General features: G+C 26.7%; 1 protein-coding gene across 1 annotated transcript; it reads left to right on the forward strand.

Annotated features, from left to right (window-relative positions):
- Positions 1-930: 930 nt before the first annotated feature.
- bchs (WD repeat and FYVE domain containing 3 bchs) lies at positions 931-26223 on the forward strand. The gene is made up of 49 exons (XM_015510674.2): positions 931-1181; positions 1706-1933; positions 1996-2244; positions 2303-2648; positions 2744-2930; positions 3017-3183; positions 3248-3709; positions 3859-4026; positions 4753-5090; positions 5155-5303; positions 5796-5940; positions 6007-6162; positions 6232-6763; positions 6853-7071; positions 7134-7306; positions 7372-7600; positions 7812-7948; positions 8685-8868; positions 8937-9205; positions 9270-9511; positions 10074-10286; positions 10360-10577; positions 10655-10845; positions 10917-11065; positions 11143-11503; positions 11594-12000; positions 12068-12160; positions 12274-12430; positions 12603-12770; positions 12844-13154; positions 13212-13332; positions 13399-13579; positions 15172-15326; positions 15411-15655; positions 15742-15858; positions 16096-16234; positions 16342-16553; positions 17347-17479; positions 17567-17720; positions 17782-18016; positions 18217-18449; positions 19654-19907; positions 19969-20202; positions 20264-20455; positions 20524-20867; positions 20937-21154; positions 21225-21336; positions 21400-21597; positions 21667-26223. The coding sequence occupies exons 2-49, from the start codon at positions 1721-1723 to the stop codon at positions 21767-21769; spliced, it is 10413 nt and encodes a 3470-aa protein (XP_015366160.2). The 5' UTR covers positions 931-1181; positions 1706-1720; the 3' UTR covers positions 21770-26223.

Here is a 26223-nt window from a genome sequence, read left to right on the forward strand (position 1 = left end):
ATTAGTTCTTTTTTTGGTAATTGTTGCACCACCAACACTAAACACTCTCTACTGACTACAAAAAAAATAGTAGGTACCGATAACGTACCGTTGCGAATTGCGATCGTCGTCGTCGATAAACAGACGGTTTCTCGGAGTAAAACATATTTAGTTAGGCTATTAATAGACGAAAACTAAAACCGATATCGAATTGTTCATAAATGATAAAATAATATTATATTTATAATATTATTATGACATTATTATTATTTGACAATGAATAAAGAATTAAAGGAATAAAAAAAGTATTCAATAAAATAGTATTCAATACTAAAAAAATGTATTTAAAATACCGTTCAAACACTTCAAAAATAAAAATATTTTAAAAAGTATTCAATACGGAAAAAAGTATTTGAATACTTTTACTCAAATAATTTACAACACTGTATTTAGGCTTACATCAGACCGTCTTCTTTCAGATCTCTGAAATAATTTTCGTATACAATTATTTTATTTAATTAAATTCAAAGTAATCAAATCCATTACAGTGACTTCTCTAAACACATAAATTAATAATTTGTTGTTTTTTTAAGAATGTAATAACTATTAGTGTAATACATAATATCTTATATGAAAATTAAACTACTACATACGGATACTTTTGAAATAATTTTTGGAGAGAAGGGGCTTGGTATCACAATTTACAATATTAATTATTATCGTGCAGCATTGCAGCTGCTGCAGCTGCAGAAGTGCCACGATTTAAGATAGTACTATCTTAAATCGTGAGAAGTGCAGACTGCTGAGCAGTCTGCTTCTGGTAGCGCTGCTATAGTATGTGCAAAAATGTCCGTATCTAACTTCAAACTGACCTTGATAATATTGATTTTTTTGTTGATAATCCGATAAAGGCGTTCTGAATTTATGATAAGAAATACCCAATTTTATTAAAAAATAAAATAATTGGATGAATAATAATTAAATGTAAAAAAAGAAAACAATACTTAAAATGTTTTAATTAACATTTATTTTTGACGTTGGCGATATGACACTATTTCAGTGTATTAATTTATGTGTTTAAGATGAAGAAGTATAATTTGGGAACTTAAATTCATAAATTTGATCATCAATATTTGGTATAAAAAGTCAAAATGTAAGTGTAATAATGGATATCTTTACCTTTGAAGATTAACGGTTTAAAGGTGAGAATATTAAAAAATGTGTTTTTATTTTATATATTCATTATTCAGTATCTGTTTATAGTAAAATATATAAAGGATATATTATAAGTATAAATGCCTATCATAAATTAACTTCTTATGTAGTCTCGTAATTTTTGTATCAAAAATAGTTTTTATACTATTGATCTATTCTATTTTTGAGGGTAAAAACATTTTACAGAAATACCTATACTTTACTTATCTTAAATATATATTAAGTATAGAGATATAATATATTAATATTATGAAAGTTTGATTAACCTTAATAGGTTATAATAATTTTTAGATTTAAAAATAATTTTAAATTTTATGTAGATATTATGTTGTTTCCTTTAATGGCTGAGTAAAAAAATATGTGAGACATATGAAAATGTCTTTGAGTACTTAAATAGAAAATCTTTTTTAATTAGTATATATTTAGATCTTAATATAAACTAAAAATATTTATATATTTTTTTTAGTACCTTTTGATAATATTTTAATAGTATTTGGATTACTTTTTATAGCTTATTTTACTAACCATGAATATCATGCGAAAACTACGAGGTAGTAATACTGCCACATCTACAACTGGTGAAAATTCTCGACTGTTAGAAGAAGATTCTAGTCAACATACTGCTCTTGGTTTAATGCATTTAAAGAAACTTTTTACTGATTATATTCATACATCACACCTGTTAACTGATAAAGAACGCAGTACAAAACTGTATACTATGATTCCTTTATTTTGCAAAGTAAATTATTTTATTAAATTGTGTAAAATATATTTTAAAACATTAAAATTATTTTTAATCAGGTTTTTGGCAGAAGTTCTTGTGCAGAAATTATTGACAAATTTTGTGACATTAATAGCTGGTGCTCAGAAATGTCAACTCTTATGGTTGCAGAAATCCGACAACGTGCGTCTAATCAATCAACTGAAACCGCAAGTAGAGCTATTGCTAGCTTTTTAGAAATAGAAAACTGTGAAGAATCTAGTAATGGGTGGATGCTTTTATCTACATTAAACTTACTAGCGGCAACTAACCAACCATCTCTTATAAAAGTATATCTAAATAAATGTGTGTAGGTTTTTTTATACATTTCATTTATTTTTATTTTAGATAATGGTATCTGCATCTCTTCCATCAACATTAGTAAAATGTTTGTATCTTTTTTTTGACTTACCTCCTTTGGAGAATGAGGATAAAAAGACTGATCAAAGCGATTTTACTCCAAAAGAACGTCGTATATTATTACAAAAAATTTTTGTGCAAATATTAGTGAGATTGTGCAGTAATCATTTACCAGCTGAAGAATTAGTCACTAAAGATGATTTATCTTTATTATTTTCTGCTATAACAAGTTCTTGTCCACCTTATAATGCTGTATGGAGGAAATCTTCTGCTGAAGTTTTAATAACAATTTCACAACACGGAATAACACCAAAAGTTGTACAGTATATTCATGGTATGTATGTTTATAAATACATATTAAATTATAATTTTAAAGTATCTATGCAATATTACTTTATATCGACAGAAATATTTAATTTTTTTTAATAGGAAAGAACTGTATTGAAATGTGTATTGAAAATATGCGACAATGTGTAGATTTAAGTCCATTAGAAGTTGTTGATATGTTTGTTACTATATCTTATTTTTTAAAAGATTCATCTGAAATATCACAAGTATTACTTGATGACTTTAATACAGCAGAAGGTTATAAATTTCTATCAGATTTTCTTGTCAGGTAAAATAAAATATTTATTTTCTATTGTGTTATACTTGTTAACTGAATAAAATATAAATAATGATTTCTTATTGTGATATTTTCAGTTTAGAAAATGACGAATCTAGTGAAGCCCTTGAAGCAATGAGGAATCTTGTATTGATAATTGCATCTCTTTCTATGAGTGGTTATATTGAACTGAAACCAAATCAAGAACAAACTGACTCATTGTTACAACTTTTAGGATTTACTTTACCTCAACCTACTGGGCGTGGTTAGTTTAAGAATATTTGTTCTTATATATTTTAAATATTTTATAATTAAAAAATTTACTTTAGGTCAAAGTGTACGGAATATATGTGCATTCAATGTTCTCCAAACTACATTTATTCGATCTGATTCTAGTGCATTATGCTGTACAATTCTTGATGCAATATCAAATGTTTATCATTCTGATAATGCCAATTATTTTATATTAGAACCACAAAATACATTGCCGGAATTTGCTGAACATATACATTTGAAAAATCAACAGATACAAGATAAATTTTTCAAGCTCTTAGAGTTTATTGTTTTTCAACTTAATTTTGTTCCAATTAAAGAATTAGTTTCAATGGCTCAGTTATTAAAAACATGTAGCTCTTCAGAATGTACTAGAGTCTGTTTACAGACTCTATTAAATATATTAAAGCACAATAATACATTTAAAGATGTATATAGAGATGTTGGAATACTTGAGGGATTATCTAACAGTTTAAGAAACTACACTCAAGATTATCTCTCTGATTGCGAATCAAAAGGTAATATTGTAACTATTTTTATTATTTGAAGGGGAAATACATTCTAGAACTTGTTACTTTGAAAACTGTTTAAGATAAATGGAAACTTCAATATGTTTTATTATTAATAATTTGTCATATTTTAATAGCATATGTTTTGTTATTTTAAGATGAGAAACATGATGGTGATCTAAAACGTGTGATAAACTTAACTGCAGAGTGTTTAGTTAATCTTATGATATCTTCGCAAAAAAATTGTAAAGTTTTCAAAGAATGTGGCGGTGCTCAAGTACTGTACATTATACTTGAATATCCATCAACTCGTCAGTATGCTACAGGTAATTGTACCTTTACAGCTACCCATGGGATAAGGAACCTAATTTTCATCTGAGAATTTACATTCCCTCATAATGTTTTCTATTAATATTGGCATACTGTTTTACAATTTTCAATCAAAAATGGTGGGCAACACAGTTACATGTTTATCGTGCCACTAGGAGTGTTTGTGTATGGAGGGAATGAGGCACCGGGATATTCATTGGCATTTAGTTGTATGCGTAAAGCAAGTTCTTTCTTTCATGGGGCAGAGTATAATTATTATTTGTTATTAAGAGGATGTCAGTGTACTGTTTATTTTCTCTTTCTGTCCCACAAATAAGATAGACAAAACGCATTTATGTAGAATAATTTTTTTTATTTTGAATAATTTTAGATTAAAATCATGCATTAAAAAATTAATAGAAAATAATATTTTTAAGGGAATGACATATAGATTTATCTAAGTATTGTCTCAAAACAATTTAAACGTCGTTCAAATTTACAATTTTTTATTTTATTTTCATAGTCGAATTATAAACTGATATGTCATATTCTTGAAAATATTATCTTCTATGACAATGATTTTACTCTAAGGTTACTTTAAAATCATAAAAAATAATTCTAGGTGTAAGTGTTAGATCTATCTTCGTGCGGGCCTGGAAAAGAAACATATATTGCGCTAAAATCCTCTTAAAATAAAACTAGTATGAAGTATAATTAATCACATATATATTTGGGATATTTAGCTATATTACGAGAAATGATATTAAGCACTGGCGGTGAAGAAGAAATGTCTACACTTTTGGGCACTCTCCATACAGCTGATAATACTTGTTTACCATTAAAAACTAGTATTTTAAAATTATTTTTGAGTTGTATGAAAGAAAGTCACCGTACAAGAACCATGTTTCGTAAAGTAGATGGATTTGTTTATGTAATAAGTGCATTGGTGTCAATGGAAGGCTGGTTTTCTGATGAAAAATGTGTTGATCCAGAAGCTTTAACATTTGCTTATATAATTTTTAATACAATTACAATTGCTATGCGCTTTGAACCAGCAAATGCAAAATATTTTCACCAAGAAGTAAATTAAAACAAACAAATTAAATTTTAAACTTTTTAGTTGTATATATTATTGTTTTGTTTAGATTTGTTTGACAAGTTTATGCGATACATTAAGATTATTAGGTTGTTTTTCAAATGAAATTCAACTAGATGACTATATTGATTTAATAACTACATCATTAGAAGAAAATGTTTTTCATAATATATTCACAAGCAACACAATGAATCCTGTGTAAGTATCATTGAAATAATTTAATAAACATTTTATAATTTACACATTTTAATTTTTATTAGTGTATCAAAAATTTAAATTTCATTTTCAATCATTCTTTTTTTTTTTTTTTTTGATAATTTAGATAGAATAAATGAAAATGATCTCATATGTTCACTACCTATCAATTCTTGTGTTGAGAGCTATTAATCAAAATCAGTTAAAACTTAAAAGTAAATTTTAATTTGATTCATGTTCTTTTTTTCTTATGGAAATAGCTATTAAGTAGTAAAGTTTAATTTTCTTAAACATACTAATATAAATTTAGTTTCTTTAATGGGTATTAAAAATAACTTTCTCGTGCTGTGATTTTAACAATTTGATTAAAATGTCATTGAAAATAATATTAAGTGGATTAATATTGTATATTATAAGTATTGTTACTGATTTCTCTTTAGAAAAACAATTCTAAATAATTTTCAAAAAATTAATCCATACACATTTTGTTTTCAGAATTACTGACAATGTTCCAAAGTTTCTATCTTATGCCTGTATAATAATGAGAATGCTTTATGATGTTGCTCTTGATTTATATGATAAGCAAAGTAATACCACTGTTGTATCATTTAAGTCACCTGCCCATAGACGATACAGCGAAGTTTGTTTTTTTTTTTTTAATATTTAATAAAATTTGAGTTGAAATACTAATTTTAACTTAATTAAGGTGGCTACAAAACCTTTAGATTGTCAAAATAATAATCGTCGTGCAATACAACTGAACTTAACCCCTCCTGCACCAGATCCTGTTATTGTTCATGCTGGTGTTGTTATTGCTATGTTACAATTACTACCATCAATTTATAATCCATCCGCTCCTAAAGTAATAATTATATATTTTTTAAAAATAATTTAGTATATATTAACCTAAAATATTTATTTTTTTATTTAGCTATCACTTACATTGCAAGTTTATATAGGTGAAGTAATCAGGTCTTTAGTTCGTGGTGAAAGAAATCAACAGCTTCTATGTGATTCTGGATTTCCAACTACTGTCTTAAAAGTAGGACGAATAGCATTATTGGAAGAAACACATCCACTTCATACAGTGTTTCAGTATATGTTAGAGCGTTTAGCTATTCAGCTTTTAGAACCAAAGGATTTGAGGGAATTTTTGAGACTTGGAGAACCCCTTTGTTGTGTCCCATTAGATTTATTGGACTGTTGGATAAGTCACAGTAGTAAAAAACCAGGTGGAACAGTACCACTGAGCCGTGTTAAAACACTTGTATCTATGACTACCCCTAGAGATCCTTGTATGCTTGCACTACCACCATTTTTTGAAATGGATTTATCTTCTGAGGGTTTTGGATGCTTATTTTTACCTAGTATTGCTCCACAGTCTCCAATTAGTGGACCCTCAGTTGTTAATGTTGCAACATTAACTACTCCTGATATGAATGTAATTGGTGGAATAGGAACTGGTTAGTATACTTTATTAAAACTATAATAGTCAAGTATTTCTAAGGAATATTCTTTTAATTATACAAAAATATTATTATTTTTTATTAAGGTGACCGAATGTTTCCACCTCAGAGTGGTCTTAGTTATTCAACATGGTTGTGCGTTGAAAAGTTTTCTGAACCAAGAAGTGACCCTCACCCTGTTCGGCTTCTGACTTTAATAAGAAACGTGCAAAGTACTAGAGACCATTTAGTTTGTTTAGCTGTGGTATTATCTGCTCGAGATCGAGCACTTACTATATCCACCCAAGAGACTCCCATATCAATGAGTATGTTACATGACTTCTTATACTTGATATATATGATTTAAAATAATTTAAAAAACTTTTAGCAAACGCTGATTGGGAGCCAGAAGTCATTGGTGATTCATGTGTAAGGATTTGGTATCCAGATTTTATACAAGAAGGCCAGTGGCATCATATTGTATTAGTTTTAAATAGAGCTGTATTAAAAAATTCATCATTTTCCTTGTATATGGATGGTCAACACGTTCATACTCAAAAAGTATTATGTTTTTTAATTGTATTACAAAAATATGTGTATTTATTTATTTTTAAATATTATTTCAGCTTCACTATATATCTCAAAATCCAGGCGGCGGTGCAGCTAACTTAACAATTGCATCTTCTGTTTATGGATACATAGGGACTCCTCCTATTTGGAGAAAATATTCAAGGCTGACATGGAAACAAGGACCATGTTGTTTATTAGAAGAGGTATTAAATCCTCATGCTATAAAAATTTTGTATCAGCTTGGTCCTCATTATTTTGGAAGTCTACAAGCACCTGATATTAAAGGTATTCAGACTTAGTTTTAAAATATTTATTTTAAATCAGTGATATCAACTGCATTCAAGTTTTTTCCCCGATATAAGTTTTCTAAAGTTTCATAACACCCATGAAAAAATGTTCTTGTATATATGTATGGATTATAAATTATAATCATGTGTTTGAGAATTACTTTTTAATTAATGTTTAATTTCAATTAAAATTGTTTATTATTTTTAAGACTTAGAGAATATTGGACCTTTGGTATCTGAAGAGAAAGTAATTTTTGGATTGAATGCAAGAGCAGTTTCTCAATTAACTTTAGCAAAAATACGAAAAATATATAGTAGAGTGGATAGCAAATCAATTGCAAAACAGGTAATGCTTGATTGATAACTTATAAGTAGAGCACAGATTTATATGAATTAAAAACCAACTATTACTAAATATACGCTAAAAAATCTTAAATATGCCCGGAAAAAAAATTAGGGAAAAAAATGTATTTTTTAAACATTTAATTAGGTAATATAATATATTTTTTCTTTTATTATTATACTATATAGTTTTATGGTAAATATTTATAGTTAACATAAAATATGTATATATACAGAGTGATCCATTTAAATGTCACTTAAGTTATTAAAAAAAAGTGAAACTTTTTTGAAAATATTTTTTATACAATTTGATGTAATTTTAAAACCACATTTTTGATTGCAGGTTGTTACTACATAATTGACAACTCGTTCATAATTTAATTATTATGTATAAAATTAAGAAAATATGAAATAATAACTGTATATTTTCATTCAAAAAAGTAAAGCTTCAAATTATAACCATAAAAAGTTGTTAAAAATAATTTTTTTTTAGTTTTAAAATCATCTAAAAAAAATACTAACAAAAAGTTTCAATTTTTTGAAGTATTGAGTTGACACCTTATGTCTTTAATGAATTATTCTGTATATATAGTTTTGAATTTGTTAAATATTTGATAGAAACAAGATTCCCTAAGATTAAATTTTATTTAGATTGAATCATTCATAAGCAATATTGTGATTTTTGACCATTCAAAAATAAATATTAAATGCTAAAATGTGTTTTATTAAAATTGTATTAGCTTGGGATGTCCACTCATGAAAATGCTACTCCTATTCGTATAATGCACAACACAGCTGGACATTTAGCTGGTTCAGCTAGAAGTTTAGGTGGTGTTATATTGGGATATTTAGGAGTTCGAACATTTTATCCTCGTCCAGTTTTAAAATTAATTGATAATATTGGAGGCTGTTCTGTATTATTGGGTAAGAAAAAGATTGGATATTTAATTTGTATAACATGATTATTGAATTTATTATTTTATTGTCATTAGGATTAATTGCAATGGCAAGAGATATGGAAAGCTTATACGCTTCTGTTAAAGCTTTAAGTGGAGTACTTCATCTAAATATGACAGCTAAACGAGAAATGGAACGAAGGCGTGGATATCAGCTATTAGCATTATGCCTACGTAGGCATAAACATTTGTTAAATGCCCATATTCTACATATCATACTTGATTTAGTTATAACAACTAGAAGTGTTGAAGCACCTACCATACCTGATGCTGTTGCATTTAATGATTTGATTTGCGAGTTGAATGTATGTATATTTTAAATTAAAATTGTTAGTAATATTTAATTTTTTTAATTTTAAAACTGTTTAGCTTTGGCAAGAAGTTCCAGCTTGTCTTTTGCGATCACTTATTGAACAACTGTATGAATTGGTATCAGACTCAAATGAGAAAAGAAACAATTTAATTATTTTAAGAAATATGGAAATGGTTCGTAAAATGGTGAACTTTTTACCGATTGTTTTTAATACTTCTTCGTCATCGACCACAGAAGTATTATTTTCATTACTTGGGGCACTTTTAGCAAAACACCCATTGACTGAAGATTTATTATGGTAAAGAACTAAATATTCACTTGATAATACATATTTTAGTATCAACTATCAAGTATTAATGTGAACACACTTTTTGTATGAGGTTTTTATCAAGTTTTATGTTTTATTATCACTTTGCGTGTTATTCTTATTTAATCAGTTTTTTTTATTTTTAACAATACCAGGTTTGATGAATAGTTCTAGCAAAATAATATAATTATTTTTTTATCGATTAACATAATAAAAATCTGTTGTAGAAAATGTCAATATTTGAGTTTAAAATCTTTATTATTTTACATATTTTTTATTTTTATTTATTTTTTATGAAGACTTACCATGACTTTATATAAAATTTAAAAATATTTTATTGATAGTACAATTGAATACTACAGAAATTGTTATAGAATTTTAATACTTATTTAATGTTACTCATTGTTAATTATTTCTACACTTCTTTAAATTTTTTTCCTTATTAATTAAAAAAGTTTTTATTTTGATTATAATAAATTTAAAATTAAATATGAATATGTTAAAATTAATAATATACTTTTAACTTAAAACTAAATTTTTTTTTTTTTTTAAGTCTTGGTCAGTACATAGTGTTCACATTGAATACTGGCCTCAGTACAGAATCAAGTCTTAGAGTTGAAGAGTTTGAGACAAAAGCAAAGACTATGGAAAATATTACTGAGTTGACTAACGAAGAAAAAACCATTTGTCTAATATTGTTACGTAATCGTTATCTTCAACTCATACATTCTCTTTTGTTCACTAATAAGAACTTAGTTTGCACTGGGTAAATATATATAATGTTTGATGTACACATATCAATAACGCCTTAAATTTATCATGGATATTTTTTCTTGTAGGTTCTGTGATGATCTTGTTCGAGTATTAGGATTTGACTGGGTATTGTTATTTATGCAATCAAATATTCATAGTTCTTCAATAATATGGATGTATAAAATCCTTACCACTTTGTGTTCTGTGCCTTCATTAATGGTAAAATTTAGAGAAGCATCCAGTAATGGTGGTTGGCTGTTAAATACTGAAGTTTTGCAAAATAATAGAGCAAATTTAATGCTAAGTAATGTTACTTATAAATATGAATATGATTTATATTTATTTATTAAAAAACCTTGTTATATTGACTACTTATTTTAGATTACCAACTTTCTCCAAACTTACAAAAGAACAATAAAGACATACTTAACAAAATGGAAGCCTTAAATATACCAGGGTTTCAACACCTATCATGGTTTTTATCTTATCATACTGAACTTCCTGAACTGTATTATTTTCTAATGGCTTTAATGTTGGGACAACCAGCTAAGACAATTCCTAATGAAAAAAAAGTTAATATTTTCAAAATACCAGTTTAAATTAATTATGCTTTGAATTATATGTTTATGTATATTGTTTTTAGTTAAATCTTGATGGTATTTGGACTTTTATGTTTGGTGTTCCAATAAGTCAGTCACTTACAGCTGTTAGTGATCGTATTGTTCTGTGTCCAGAAGCTGTTACTGCTCTTTTGTCAACTGTGAGATTAATCTTGAACCAAGATAACCGAGAGTAATATTTTAAAATAATTATTTAATTAGTATTAATATTTAGTATTTACTAAATGGTTTATTTTTGTTTTATTTCAGAATTAAATATGAAGAATGGTTAGAAGATCATCCAGTTACAATAATTCAATTTCTTTTTTATCTGTACCATAACTTACCTGATTGGATGCCAGCATTTATGACATCTGAAATTTTACATTCTTTAAGTGCAACACTTTTTCCGTTTACAAACTTAAACTTAAGTGAACCATCCACACCAAATGATGACTGTTTTATAAAAACACCAGATGGAACTTCACCTTCAACTGTGCAGAAAGAACAATCATTAACTGTACATCCTTCTAGAAAATGTGTTATTGATTTCTTAAGAGTAATTGTTGTTGATTCACTTCTGTTACCAATAAACAGCAAGTCATTACCACCTCTTGATTTAGTTCTTGATGTGAGTAGTGTATTATTAATAAAATGTATATCTGCTTAAGTATTTATATGCTTTTATATATGTTTTTATACATGTAAATATTCTTTATAGGCTTCACCAGAAGGTGCAACTTCTTCTCAAGTATCAAAATACCAAACTGAACTACTTTCAACATTAATGGATCACTTATTAGCTGCTGATATAATGATTGGAGAGCAAGCTGCTGTATCCTCAGTTCCTTGTGGTAGCGCTCAAAATATTCCTCAAAATGTCTGTTATTTAACATGCCGTGTCGTTGACAAACTATGGCAAGGTGTCTTAGTAAAAGACGCACATGAAGTATTTGATTTCATAATGAAATTAATTGTTCAAGCAAAACGAAGACCATGTTCTGTACCTTTGGAAGGATTTTATCACTGCCTGAATAGAACTACTTTGTATTTGCTTTCAAGAAATACGGACTCTATAGCCTCACAAATGCCAGTTTTGGAAGCATTGCACAAACTTACCACAAATAGGTAAAACATATTGAATATTTCATTTATGATAGAGTTAATGTTTTATTTATTTATTTTTTTTATTTAGAACGTTAGTATTTGGATCTGGCAATCATGAACTGGATTTTATTGGGTGTCTTATTTATTGTTTATTGCAGTTGACGTCTGATATGAAAATAATGTAATATATTATAATCTAATATAATTATTTAAAAGAATAAATTAAATATTATATTTTGTGATTTAGTCTAGATGAGCTTTCATATTAAATAAGTGTTTGTGTTGTTTTTATAGATTGGACACAAATGCAAAAACTACTTGGCATATAAATCCAAATCAAACTGCAGAAGTTGAAGAACAAACAGCAAAACAAGGACATAATTTGATGGCAGTTGCTGCAAAACGTGTTTGGGAAGAACTGTATATATCAAAAAAGCCAGCCATCGAAGAGGTAATTTCAAATATTGTACTAGCATATATTATGAATAGATGTACGTTTTTTTATCATTTTATTTAAAGTTATAAATTAGGTATTGATACCTAATTATTCTACATCTCAGTTATTAAAATATTTAATAAATCGTATATTATATATTATATTTTATTTTTATATAAATATCAAGGTTTTCAAAATCCCATTACCAATGTCACCAAATAACAAAGCACCAGATCTAAATTCTGTTCGTGAACTTATTTATGAGATTGCTCAAAAACATTGGTTAACTTATATTGACATGGAAAAAAAATCATTATACAAAATGCCATGGGAACTTCAAACACAAATTCAATCAGTATGAATAAAAGATAAAAATATACAATTGAGAATATAGTAGTTAAAAAATTTTTTTTGTTCTTATCTTTCAGAAAATACAAAAAGTTACTGGTGGTTTAACTAGACTTGCTTCTCGTGGCAAAGTACTAAGACGTGATGAAAGCCGTTGGCAAAGTGGAAGTCTTTCAAGTATTTCACTACCATTATCAAGAATTACTAAAAGTGAATGGTCAACATGGGCTAACCATGGTCTAAATGCAGTATGCGAACTAGTTTCCATGCAAATGGCACGGCAAGCTCAACATCAATCATTTACCGTACGTTATGTTCTGGATCAATGGTATTTGATTGAACAAGAATTAACTAGGGAGAGGGGACTTTGGGGTCCTTTTACTTCTTGCAAGTAAGTGAAAAATTCATATATTTTGTTTTATGTAAACTAAACAGTTATTGGTTTTAGATTAGATAAGTGGATATTAGACATGACAGAAGGTCCATGTAGAATGCGTAAAAAAATGGTAAAAAACCATCAGTTTTATAGCCATTATCCATATCGACCAGAACTTGAGTCTGGAGACAATGTAATTTATTATTATTTAAATAACTATATACATATAATTGTAGTAAATTAAACGGATTTATTTTAGAAAGGATTAAAGTATCGTGTGGCCACAAGTTATGATAGCAAAGAGTTTTGTCAAAAATATAAAGTACCAACATTAATAGACATGGAAAATTTAGCTCCACAATCAGCTGAAAACAATAAATTTATAACACAAATTGTTGGGCAAGATACATTTGACTTTGATAAAAATCTAGATGATAATGGTAAACAGTTAATTACATTTTTTTTCCTTGTTATATGATTTTGGTTATAAATCAGTTAATCAGTATATAGTTGTTACTACTAAGATTAAAAAATGATTACATATTTCAAAACAATTAATTAGTACACATGATTGGGTAATTTGGAATTCATTTTATTATTAGGGTAGGTACTATCCTTCGTAATGCAAGAAGTTCATACAAAGTACTATAACGTTTTACAGATTACTGACTCGTCATTTATGTCATGCTCGGCGATTTTGCTTAGGTTAACAGAACACAGGAACGTAGAGTACGAGCATATATGTATATTATAAAATCTAGCCAGACAGTCGAGTCTAAACCACGGTCGTGTTTAAAACACAGTCAAGCCTACCTTTAAAAATCACTGTTTCAATTGTTCAGCTCGTACTCCGCTAATCCTGTGATCATCAATATACTACCTTCAAGAACAGTGTCACTCAGGTGATAGACGATAACGATAGTGTACTATAATATAAAATATAAATATTATACAATCATTTAATAAATCATGTTTTACGTTACTTTATTGTGTTCCATTGTGTTAGTCTACGAATGTAAGTTCCTAGGACCTGTAAAATATAACTTAGGAAACTTAATTTATATCAATCTAACAACCTGGTTCTCAAGACCGGTTCGTGTAGTAAGAATAGCTAACCGACTACTCCTTAACTGGTTAGGATTTGGTATAAATATTGACAACCAATTAGATTTAATAAACGAAGAAAGTGTGTTGTTATTTGGTGGAGGCGCCAGGCAAATTAGTCCCCAAAATTGTTCATTATTATTAATCACTAGCACAACAATATTGATTTTGGTATCAAGAAATAGTTTACGTCTTTGTTTGTTTAATAATAATATTTTAATTTCAACCTATATTATTCATTATTCGCAAAATAAAAAAACTGAAATTAATTTTAAAAATAATATAATTATAAAAAATTATTTTTTAGCAAATGTTTAAATATTATTTTAAAAGAGTGTGTATTGGGTATTTATAAAAACCATTTACTAGGTACTTGTACATTTATTTCTAAGAACATTTTTTCTTTATACAAAATATAAATTATAAATTTATATTAAGTTTAAGCCTTCAAAGATACAAGATAATTTCTTATTTAAACTTGCTTTTCATTTCAAAATATCTTAAATATATCTTAATTAATGTGTACAACTGTAATGATAATTATTGATTGATTGATATAATTTCATTTTTTTTTGTCATAACAAATTATAGATGATTTATTATACATATATTTTGTTAGTACAACACATCATTTCTTTTTTTGTTACAGTCGTATTGTTGTATTTATTATAGTTAACAGGTGTGAGGTAACTAATCTAACCTAGGAATATTTTCAGTTGTTTTTGTGATTTTTACATCTTATAATTTAACTAATTTATATATATATCTATTATTTTAAAACTTTAAGAAATATAAATTAAATAATAGAATCTTAGTATATAATAAAAATCTAAACTGAACACTTAAATATCCTTCCCCTTTTTATATGCTACTAGCATACATGATACATATATTACTTAATTTATGTAATATTTATTTGAATTTTTAGAACTACCATTCAAAGGATTAAAAAGAGCTGTTAGAAGATCGACATCTGAACCAGATGATGGAATGGATGATAATGACACAGAAAGTGGAATTGAAGATCAAGCTCCACCAGATGACAACCATACAATTATTAGACTTTTAGAACCAAATGAAAAAGTATAACTATATTAAAACTATTATCAATATTATGTAAATAATACATTTTTAATAATATATGATGTATGTTATTTTAATTTATAGATTAGTCATATGTTTCGATGTGCAAGGATTCAAGGACTAGATACATATGAGGGTTTACTTTTGTTTGGTAAAGACCATGTCTATATTGTAGATGGTTTTACCTTACTTAAAACTAGAGAAATTAGAGATATTGACACTTTATTGCCTAATTCGTATGAGCCATTATTACCAAGTCCTGGAAATGGAAGTCCAAATCATGTCCGCATTAAAAAACAAAGTTCTAAATTTTCATATGATGATATAAGGTACTTACCATAGGTTTACACTTATTATAATAATATATTTTTTATTAATTGGATACAATTTATATAATTTTTTTATCTAATTATAGAGAAGTACATAAAAGACGATACTTATTACAACCAATTGCTATAGAATTGTTTTCTGCTGATGGACGTAACCATTTATTGGCACTGCCAAAAAAACTAAGAAACAAAGTTTTTAATAGGTAAATTTTAATGATTTATCTATTATAAAGTTCCATTTATTTTATATGTATCTAATAAAATAAGTTTTTTTTTCTTATCGTTCTTAGAATTAATTTGTGTTTTATAATGTAAATAGATTTAATATGCAATCATTTTGCAACAATTTCTTTTCATAGTACGTTGTGAAAGCATATGATAATGTTTGCTATTTATGATTAAAATTAAGTGATTCATTCTGATTTTTCTTTTTTTTATAGATTTATGGCATATTCAACATCAATTGCTGACAATGCTCATCAATCAGTTGCTGGGCAAAAAAGAACAGCAAATGTTGAACAAAGTACAAGTCTTCTTTCAAACCTTATGGGGGAAACAACAGTTACCCAAAGATGGGTGGTAAGTTAAAAGATTAATCGAAACATACTTCTGCTAGTTATTCTATAACTATTAATTTAAACATTAACCAGTTTTATTAAAAAATAAAATGGATTATATTGTTATAGAAAGGTGAAATATCGAATTTTCAATACTTGATGCATTTAAATACATTGGCTGGACGAAGTTACAATGACCTTATGCAGTATCCAGTATTTCCTTGGATACTAAATGATTATGAATCTGATATACTCGACTTTTCAAATCCTGCCATTTTTAGAGATTTTTCTAAACCGATGGGTGCTCAATGTCCTCAACGACTTGAGCAGTTTTTAAAAAGGTACCTAGTGTTTTGTATTACTAAATTAGTATTTTTCTTTAATGTATTATTTTTGCTTTTCCTAAATGACTACCGTAAAATAGTAATTTTATAGTAATGTATTCGATTTTTTCTTCTCTTTTCCGATTTAAAACTATTGATTCTTATTAAATTTATTCAGTTTACCTTGGTTAATCATAATGTTTTTTTACTATCATTCATATGACTTTATATATACTAACAAATTTTATCTCAGATATAAATTTTCCCTTCTGCACTAAATTAATAAACTAGTTGCTTGCCAATCAAATTACATAGTTATATTCTGTAGTCTGTATTCTGAGAGACCGCATGAGGCGGCTGACCAAAACTTTTTTCTCGCACATGAGCATTCCCCTCTATGAAATAAGGTATGTCCTTTTAGAGCTTGTCTATAATGTATTGCCATGTGTGTTTTCTTGTAACACAGTGGAGAATATGTGGCCTTGAGACAACAGAGAGCGATTATTTTGGTGTGTGAGTCGTATGTATTGTTTTGTGTTACGGAATAAAATTTTTGTAACTATATATTTGAGTTGATTTTTGCTTTTCATATACATTCAAGCTACTTCTTTACTGTATTTTTTTTACAAAAATATTTAGTTCTTAATTAGTTTTATTTTTAAATATGTTTTTACTTTTTTAGTATTTTGTCTATTCTCTGTTTATTGTACATATATTTTATTGATTTTTGTGGTTTATATTAATCATATGAATTTTTACATATAATTCATACAAAAAATAACAGTTGAAACGTATTTGTTATATATTTTAGGTACCGTGAATGGGATGACCCTCATGGTGAGACTCCTCCATATCATTTTGGTACCCATTATTCTTCAGCTATGATAGTATGTTCATATTTAGTTAGAATGGAACCATTTACTCAGCATTTTCTCAGACTACAAGTTGGTTTTTTTTATATATATTTAATACATATAACACCATTAATAAATATGAATATTAACACCATACTGATTGATATATTCTTTTAGGGCGGTCATTTTGATTTGGCTGATCGTATGTTCAATAGTATTCGAGAAGCATGGTTATCTGCTTCAAAAACTAACATGGCTGATGTCAAAGAGCTTGTCCCAGAATTCTTTTATTTACCAGAGTTCTTGGTTAACTCTAATAATTTTGATTTGGGTATTTGTTGAATTAGCTATTCTTTTTATTATTATTTTTTTTTAAATACCAATATTTTTAGGATGTAAGCAAAATGGAGTACAATTGAATGATGTAGTTTTACCTCCATGGGCTAAAGACGATCCACATGAATTCATTCGAGTACATAGAGCAGCACTTGAATCAGAATATGTATCACAACACCTTCATGAATGGATAGATTTAATATTTGGATACAAACAGTTAGGCCAACCAGCTGTACAAGCTTGTAATCTTTTCCACCATTTATTTTATGAAGGAAATGTTGATATATACAGGTAAATGTACTCATTTTTTTTTTTTTTTTTGGTTAAAGGTTATTTGATTTAAAAATGTTGTAAATGAAGTTGAGTTATCAAAAATCAAAATGTCATAATTATTATGATTGAGCGTTATTTTAAGTATAGCAAATATAATTTGGCTTGTTACATTTCTATGTTATTCTATGTTTTTTATTTATATTAATTTTTTAATGCAGTATTGATGATCCATTAAAGAAAAATGCAACCATTGGATTTATAAATAATTTTGGTCAAATTCCAAAGCAGCTTTTTAAGAAACCTCATCCGAATAAAAAACAACCAACTAATAAGTCATCTATGCTTGATGCTGCTAATCCAATGTTAAGTTCCAATACCAATTTGAGTTTTGGTGACAAACTTTTTTTTTATCATTTGGATAATTTAAAACCATCATTACAACCCATCAAAGGTATTTATAAGGTTGTTAAACTTGCATTTATTGTCTCCATATTTTAAGCTGGGTTCCTACAACTAGATCTGCTAAATATTCATAATTTGTAGATAGTATTGCTATAGAAACGGTCCAAAATAGCTAAATATTAATTGTATAATTGTAACTGCTGCGTTTTAAAAAATATGTTAGTCATTCAAACACTTATATCTTGAAGATAGGTCAATAGGTCAAATCTCTTAAATACTTTTATTAATTAGGCTCGAATTTTAATGTATTTATTTAATCGATGTATCTATTTAAAAAACAAAAAACATGTTCATAAATATGTGCTAAAAATTCAAAATATGTGTTATCAACAAAAATATATAAATTAAAAAAAATTTTATGAAAAAAATGATTAATTATCTTGTTGCAATTTTAACTTCATGTATTTATAAATTTTCCAATTTAAAGAATTAATGATTCTTTCGTTAAATTGCCTTATACTTTCAGTGTTATCAGTTTATTTCACATGCAAATAATAAAATAACTAACAACAAACACAGATTAAACCCATGAAACACACACTACCTGCTACTGCTCATCACAGTGATCACTAGTGAATAGTGCATTAAAAATTTGTGAATCTAAATACATAAAGATAAAATATCTGTTATTTCAGCTGATAAAATCATATCTAGAACTAATAGACAAATATAATAATTTATACTGTATTATAAAACACGTTTAAAGCAATGATCGTATGTTCAACACCATCGACACAACAATATTATACTACACATGTCATAAAGTATTGGTTTACTTATGATAGGATACCAACCACTCTAAAAGTCTAAACACTGAAGGAAACATATTAAAACCATCCAATTGTCTATATATATGAGAAAAATATTGAATAATTGTGAAATATGTAAAGACATGTATTTATGTTAAGATAAGTGAAAATATGTTCATTTCATCAAAATCATGTGAAATTAATTTATAATTTTCCGAAATTTGTTTATCTTGTCGGGTTGAAAATATGTATTTTTATATAAATCTGAACCCTATGTATTAATGTTAATCACTCAAATTTGTTTCTACTAAACACAGGTTTGCAATGCTTGCAATTTGGAGACAATATATGCAATTTAGGAGTCTTAATTTTAAAATATTTTTTATGATTTAACATTACTAAATAAGAATCATTATATCATTATTTTAATATGTATTGTTTTAGAACTAAAAGGTCCAGTTGGTCAAATTCTCCAAGTCGAAAAGAATGTATTAGCAGTTGAACAGAATAAAGCATTAATGCCACCAAGTTTCAATAAAACTATAACTTGGGGTTTTGCTGATCATAGTTTAAGATTAGCACAATATGAAACAGATAAACCAATTGTAATCTGTGAAAGCTCGAGTCAATCACCTGGTGAAATCGTAACTTGTGTATGTCCTACGTCTAAGACTGTTATAACTGCTGGAACAAGCACGGTAATATAAAATACATTTTATGCATATATAATTGTATCTTTATACTTTATATTTTTTAAAGGTATTGACTGTATGGGAGTTAGATTTAAGCAACAAATCTTTAAGAATAGTTGATAATCTGTATGGTCACACAGAAGCTGTGACTTGTTTAGCCGCTAGTGATACATATAACATTGTTGTTTCTGGTAGCAGAGATTGTACAGCTATAGTTTGGGATTTATGTACAAAAGCATTTGTGAGACAATTAAAGAAACATAATGCTCCAGTTGCAGCACTAGCAATTAATAATTCAACAGTTAGTAAAAACATAGATTATTTATTTATTTGCTATTTTTTAATGTTTTGAAAATGATTAGGGCCAAATAGCTTCATGTGCTGGTACTATGTTACATGTTTATACTATAAATGGTGAAGAATTAGCTAATGTAGATACAAGTGTTGGACGAGCTGACAGAATGCAACAAATATTATGTGTAGCTTTTTCACAAGCTATCGATTGGGATCCTCAAAATGTTATTATTACTGGGTCTTCCGATGGAGTTGTTCGAGTATGTGCTTAGTGAATATTATTAAGTTTATCTTAATTGTGTATGTACTATTTATATATATATTATAGATGTGGTCTATGGAATATGTGCAAGTTCCTAAAGTTCCATTGAATACCTCATCTGCAGAATCTTCAATATTAAAAGAATGTAGTGATGAAAAGAAAAAAGATATTGGTGAGAATTGCTGTATATCAAAAACACGGACAATTGCTGTTCAGAGATTAGTCAAACAATTAAGTATCTCATCAGAAACTATTAATGAACAAGGATTAGTAATGAAAAGTGGATCTGAGAGTAGTCTATCAGAACAAGAGCCAAAAACACCTGTAAAAAGAATTGGCAAAGCTGAAAAAATTATTTTTGCTGATGAAAATGATTTAACACCCCCAGTTCCAATTATGAGAAAAAAAAGGTATGTTAATGTTATTTACTGTTTTTGAATTTCAAAATTTGTTTTTTTGTTACTTAATTTTGTTTTTAGGGCAATAAAACCTAATCCGTTGCTTCGAAAATCTGAGTATAATACATCAAGTTCAACTGATGAACCAAATGTTCAACAAGAATCTTTATCGGTCACTGATTCCGTATTAAGATTAAGTAAAAGTGAAACTAATCTCATAGAATCATTTGTTGTTGTTGATCAAGATGATTTGAGCTTAAAAAATAAACCTGTCAGTCCTTTACATAGATTGAGAGATGGTACAAAATTATTTATTTATTTATTTTATGGTTGAAAAATTCAAATAAAATATATTTTGTTTCACCATAGGGTTTCAATGGCAACGTCAGTTAGTGTTTCGCAGTAAATTAACCATGCATACTGCATATGATCGTAAAGATAACACTGAGCCAGCTTCAATAACATGCATATCAATTTCAAAGTATGTTAATAATAAAAATTGTTATATTGTGATACAATAGTTATTATCGGTATTTTAATACAGAGATCATCGGACAGTATATATTGGCGATGCCAGAGGACGAGTTTTTACATGGAATGTTGCTGAGCATCCTGGGAAAGGTGTAGCTGATCATTGGTTGAAAGATGAAGGAGCAGAGCAATGTAATTTGTGTGATGTTCGATTTTCATTGTACGAAAGACGACATCATTGTCGTAATTGTGGACAGTTATTTTGCTCAAAGTAATAATTAATTAATCTATTTCTTTTATTTATTTCTCATTTTTACACCATAATGTTAATTTTTTTTAGGTGTAGCAAGTATGAATCTGAAATATCAAGATTAAGAATACTAAAACCAGTACGGGTGTGTAAACCGTGCCACACATCATTACAGTCAACCAAACACACTTAGTTCCTAATACCTATGTTAAGGACAATAGAAATGAATACTGATCAAAGAGATGATTTGTTAAACTGTTGAACCCAGGCCAATGCTTATAAATTCTACATATTGTGCCATGCTGACAAGTAACAACAAATGATTGTATTTTTAATAACCCAACAACTTTCTATTGAATTTTTATATAAAAAAAAGTATTATTTAAAATTGTTACCATATATTATCATAGCAGTTTGACAATAATTTAAATATTTTATGTGAAAAAAAATCTATTCAGTCTCTATTAGAAATAGGTGTTGGAAACAGATTTATTTATGTGAATTACTTCCCATATTAATTTATAAAATGTGAAAATAAGTAGAAAACCTTACAAAATTCAAAAATTTAACTAGCTATATTCAGTGGCGCCCATTTAAGGTTTCATCTATATATTCAAGAACATGTTATCATGTTAACATTATTTTTTGAATAAAAATAATATCTCTCTGAAACAGTTTTTCAGTATATTGAATAATGTGTATAAAGAGTCTGTTGAACATAGCTTGTGCTAGGTATATAGATATTCAGCAACATATATTTTCTAAGATATTTACTCTGATTATAGTAATAAATAACATAAAATACAATTTCTTTTACAATATCTTTTAAAATTTTTTTGGGAATTAATATACATTTTTGTTAGATCAGATCACTGCTGAAATTGTTAATTATTTTTATTTTTATTTAAAAAAAATTGTTATTCATTCATTTTTTGTGTCTTTAAAATTAATGATTTGCAAGTTTCGCCTATTAGTTTCCGTCCAAAAAAAAGTTGTACAGATATTACTTATGACAATATCATGATTTTTTAATTCATTGTTCTTTGATCAATTGTATCCAAAATCTAATAGGTTAAACTTCATATTTTAAGGTATTATTATATATATTTTTTATATTTTATATGTTTACAATGTCGCTTGAGTTTTATATTATTATTTATTATCTAATTTTATTTGATTATTTCAGTATAATTATTAATTGTCTTGTTTGTTGCATGTTATCATTTATATATTCAAAAATATTTCATATAGTGTATAAGTTATTTACTACACAAACTAAGCCAAATAAGGTATAGTGTTATGTCATTATTAGTTTGTGATAAACCCTTAACAATTTAAAAGTTTACTTTATATTATTATATATAGGTAAAATATACTTGTAAAATAGAGCACAAACACAAACAATATGACTTTGATGAATCTAATTTTGATTATTATCGTGTGCATGTAACTTTTTAAGAATTGAAAGAATTGTTCTAGCATGCACAAAGTTTTTTAAATCTTTTTACCCATTCTTTTTCAAATAATATATATCTTTTTATAAACAAAAATACTTCTTTCTTCTTAATTATTCATCTTTTCAAGTTTTTTAAATTTGCAACTTTAATATCCATTTTTATTAATTTCTCTCTTTACTTCAATACTCATTTTAAATTTCTGTTATTTTACTCTTCCTTTTTCCTTAGTTTTTCTTTATTTTTTCAACAGCCCAAAGAATTTAAAAATTTAACAAAGTTTTCACATTAAATATATAACTAATTTGAAATATTAAGTACACTTGAGTATCAAAATTTTAATTAATTTCATGTTTTTTTTCTACTTATTTATATAGATGTTGGTTTTCATCAAATTTTTCAAATATTGTAGGTTCTGGGTAACTCATATTTCTGAACTAGTCTAACATTTTAATTAAACTAGTCAGAGTCAGTGAAGATTTCCTCATCATAATTGTCTTAAATTTCATTCAATATTAGCCATTATTTCAATCAAAATTGATCACATTCTGCACTATCGTGTTAATTTTTCCAATCATAGCATGGTCTAATGAATAACTAAAATTTATCTTGAGATTTAATTGGTTTTATGATTGGTTAGATAAGTCTACTATTCAAAGTTTTGATATCAGATCATCTTGTTATTATAATTTACAGGAATTATTCTATAATTTTTCGACAATGGACAATAGACAATAAACAATTTTTCCACCGGGAATTCACTCCAGAAAAATCACCAACAATCAACCATGTGTTTTTAGAATTTGCTCAATAGGATCTGAAAATATCTAACAATATTTACCAAATATTTGTTTTACCGTGCCAAAGTTGTGATATTTTTTTGATTATAAACTACAAATTGGTATATTAAGTTTTTTTTAAGACTACAATATCACTTTCAAAAATTGAGAGATTCTATCATTGTTTAAGATTAATGCAGCACGTAAAGCACGTTCCACATAGTTTTGGAACAATAAACAAGCATGTTTATTATATTCGATACTGAAAGTTAGAAAATAAAATTTTATAAAATCCACATTTATTCAGTGTTTGTAATGCTAATTTCACAAAAACAAAAACAAAAGTCAAAAGAAAACGACTGCAAAATTAACACTATTACATGATTTTAAAAAATCAAACAAATGTTAGAAAATGAGGAACATTATCAAAAGTTTGATATCTAAAAGATACAGTCAAACATTTTTGAGATTACTATTCTTTTGTCGTAAAGCAATTTATCCTTTAAAGTATACAAATAAAAACAAAACATATAAATACATCAATAGGTAGCCTAGTGCTATTTATTTTCTATGGAATACTGTAGCTAATGATGTAATGATGAAACTTGATAAAATTTCAGTTGGACGAACTATAGAATTAATAACAAAAAGTACATTTATTTTAAATTATAAACTAATGCATAGGTGTATGCATTTGATAGGTTGTTATTTTTTGAATAAAGTTATTGAAAAATAATAATAATATAAATTGTATGGTTAACTTAGGGTTTATGTTAAATTCTTATAAACAGCATTGGTAATGAACATTTTAGAACCTGAAGTAATTTCGGGAATAATAAAATCTATTGTTGGTATAAAACAAATAAAATATTCGTTGTAAAAGCTTTGATCAAGTTTGAATTCTTGGGGTTGCTGCTAAAATTAAGAAAAACGATATAATGTGTCTAAGAATTACATGAGTTAAATAACCAACATTTGGAATAAATACTGAAAAGTAAGGGAAATTGATTGAATGTTGAAAATTGCAACATTTGAAAACTAATAATTGAAAAAATAGAGAAATGAAGGAAAAAGAAACACTGTTTTGTCTAAAACTAGCTAAATATTCTTTCCAAAATAGGGTTGAGTTTTTAAATTTTTAAGTGTCTTGAAATATGATTAAAAATTGAGAACTGTAGTGCACTTTTTAAAAACTCAGTGCATTACTAATAAGTTATATACTTTTGTATGGTATCTTCCATTATTCAATTTCAATTCTATAAAATATTTAACAAAAATATTGATTATGAATATAATAAGGTTTAATAAAATATTTTATTATTACCTGCTGGCTGCTAAACACTTAAAATGTTTAACATTTTTAGTTCAAGACAATTGGTATAATTAACTGTATAATTTACTTAACTTACGTAATCTTTGGGTAGTTTTTAATGAAATTCATCTGTGATAAACAATTGAAATAATGTGTTTAAACAAATCAATAATTTAGTTGGTATTATGCCAATATAATTTTTTAAGAAAATATGTAGTACACCTTAGACCTTTAGCATTTGTGTTAAAAATATTTTGTATCTTTTTGAGTAGCATATAAATCTAATTGTCATTATTGATAATTCAATTGAATTGGGCCAATCATTGCCACTACTAGAACATTTTATATTCAAAGTACTGATTGCTATTTTATAAGTTCCCGTTAAACTGTGTGAACATATATGTGCGATTGGTGGAGTAGTTATTGTTTTATGAATTTGAATACTAAATATAATATAATTTAATTAAGATGGTTTTAGACTTATTTGGTATAAGTGCTTATGAATGAAATTCAATCCATATTAATTTATACAACATATACCTATTGCTATATATATATATAAATTATTGAGTAGGTTATAATTTATAAGTTCCATTAGATGGGTTTAAAATTAAAATTAAACAATTCACATGGTTTAAATTATATAAGTACCTCTGTTAATAAAGATTCATCAAGTTATATTTGTTTATTTACATAACTAATAATTATAATTTAGTTTATTGTTTGCTTTATGAGTTTATGACTATTATTGCCACTGATATGCAATATAGATAGTTTGTACGTTGCAATAAGTCAGCATACAAAAATTTAAACAAAAAGTATTATACACTGTAATTTGTATTGAAGTTTATAGATGAACAGCATTCTGTTAGAATTATGTTAAGTAATAGTCAATAGATGTTATTCAATAGTCTAACTTTATACAAAAAATACGAAACATTTATGCATTTAAATAAATAATCATGTGATGTTAATTTTGTGTATTAATTAAACATGCATTATACAATCAATCAGAAATCTTATAATATGACTGATTTGATAGATATGATTATTGAAAATAGAGGTTTGAAATATATTTAATAAAGTATCTTGTGGTTTCATA

This window comes from Diuraphis noxia, unplaced genomic scaffold (assembly GCF_037042655.1).
Source record: "Diuraphis noxia isolate RWA-SAM2 unplaced genomic scaffold, SU_Dnox_SAM2 contig0004, whole genome shotgun sequence".
Taxonomy (NCBI): domain Eukaryota; kingdom Metazoa; phylum Arthropoda; class Insecta; order Hemiptera; family Aphididae; genus Diuraphis; species Diuraphis noxia.

Excerpts from the sequence above, each read along its gene's own strand:
- bchs (XM_015510674.2), top strand. The coding sequence starts at position 1,721 with ATGAATATCATGCGAAAACTACGAGGTAGTAATACTGCCACATCTACA. Across the intron at positions 2,649-2,743 it reads AGTTGTACAGTATATTCATG|GAAAGAACTGTATTGAAATG; the intron begins GTATGTATGTTT and ends TTTTTTTAATAG. Across the intron at positions 13,580-15,171 it reads TAAAAATCTAGATGATAATG|AACTACCATTCAAAGGATTA; the intron begins GTAAACAGTTAA and ends TTGAATTTTTAG.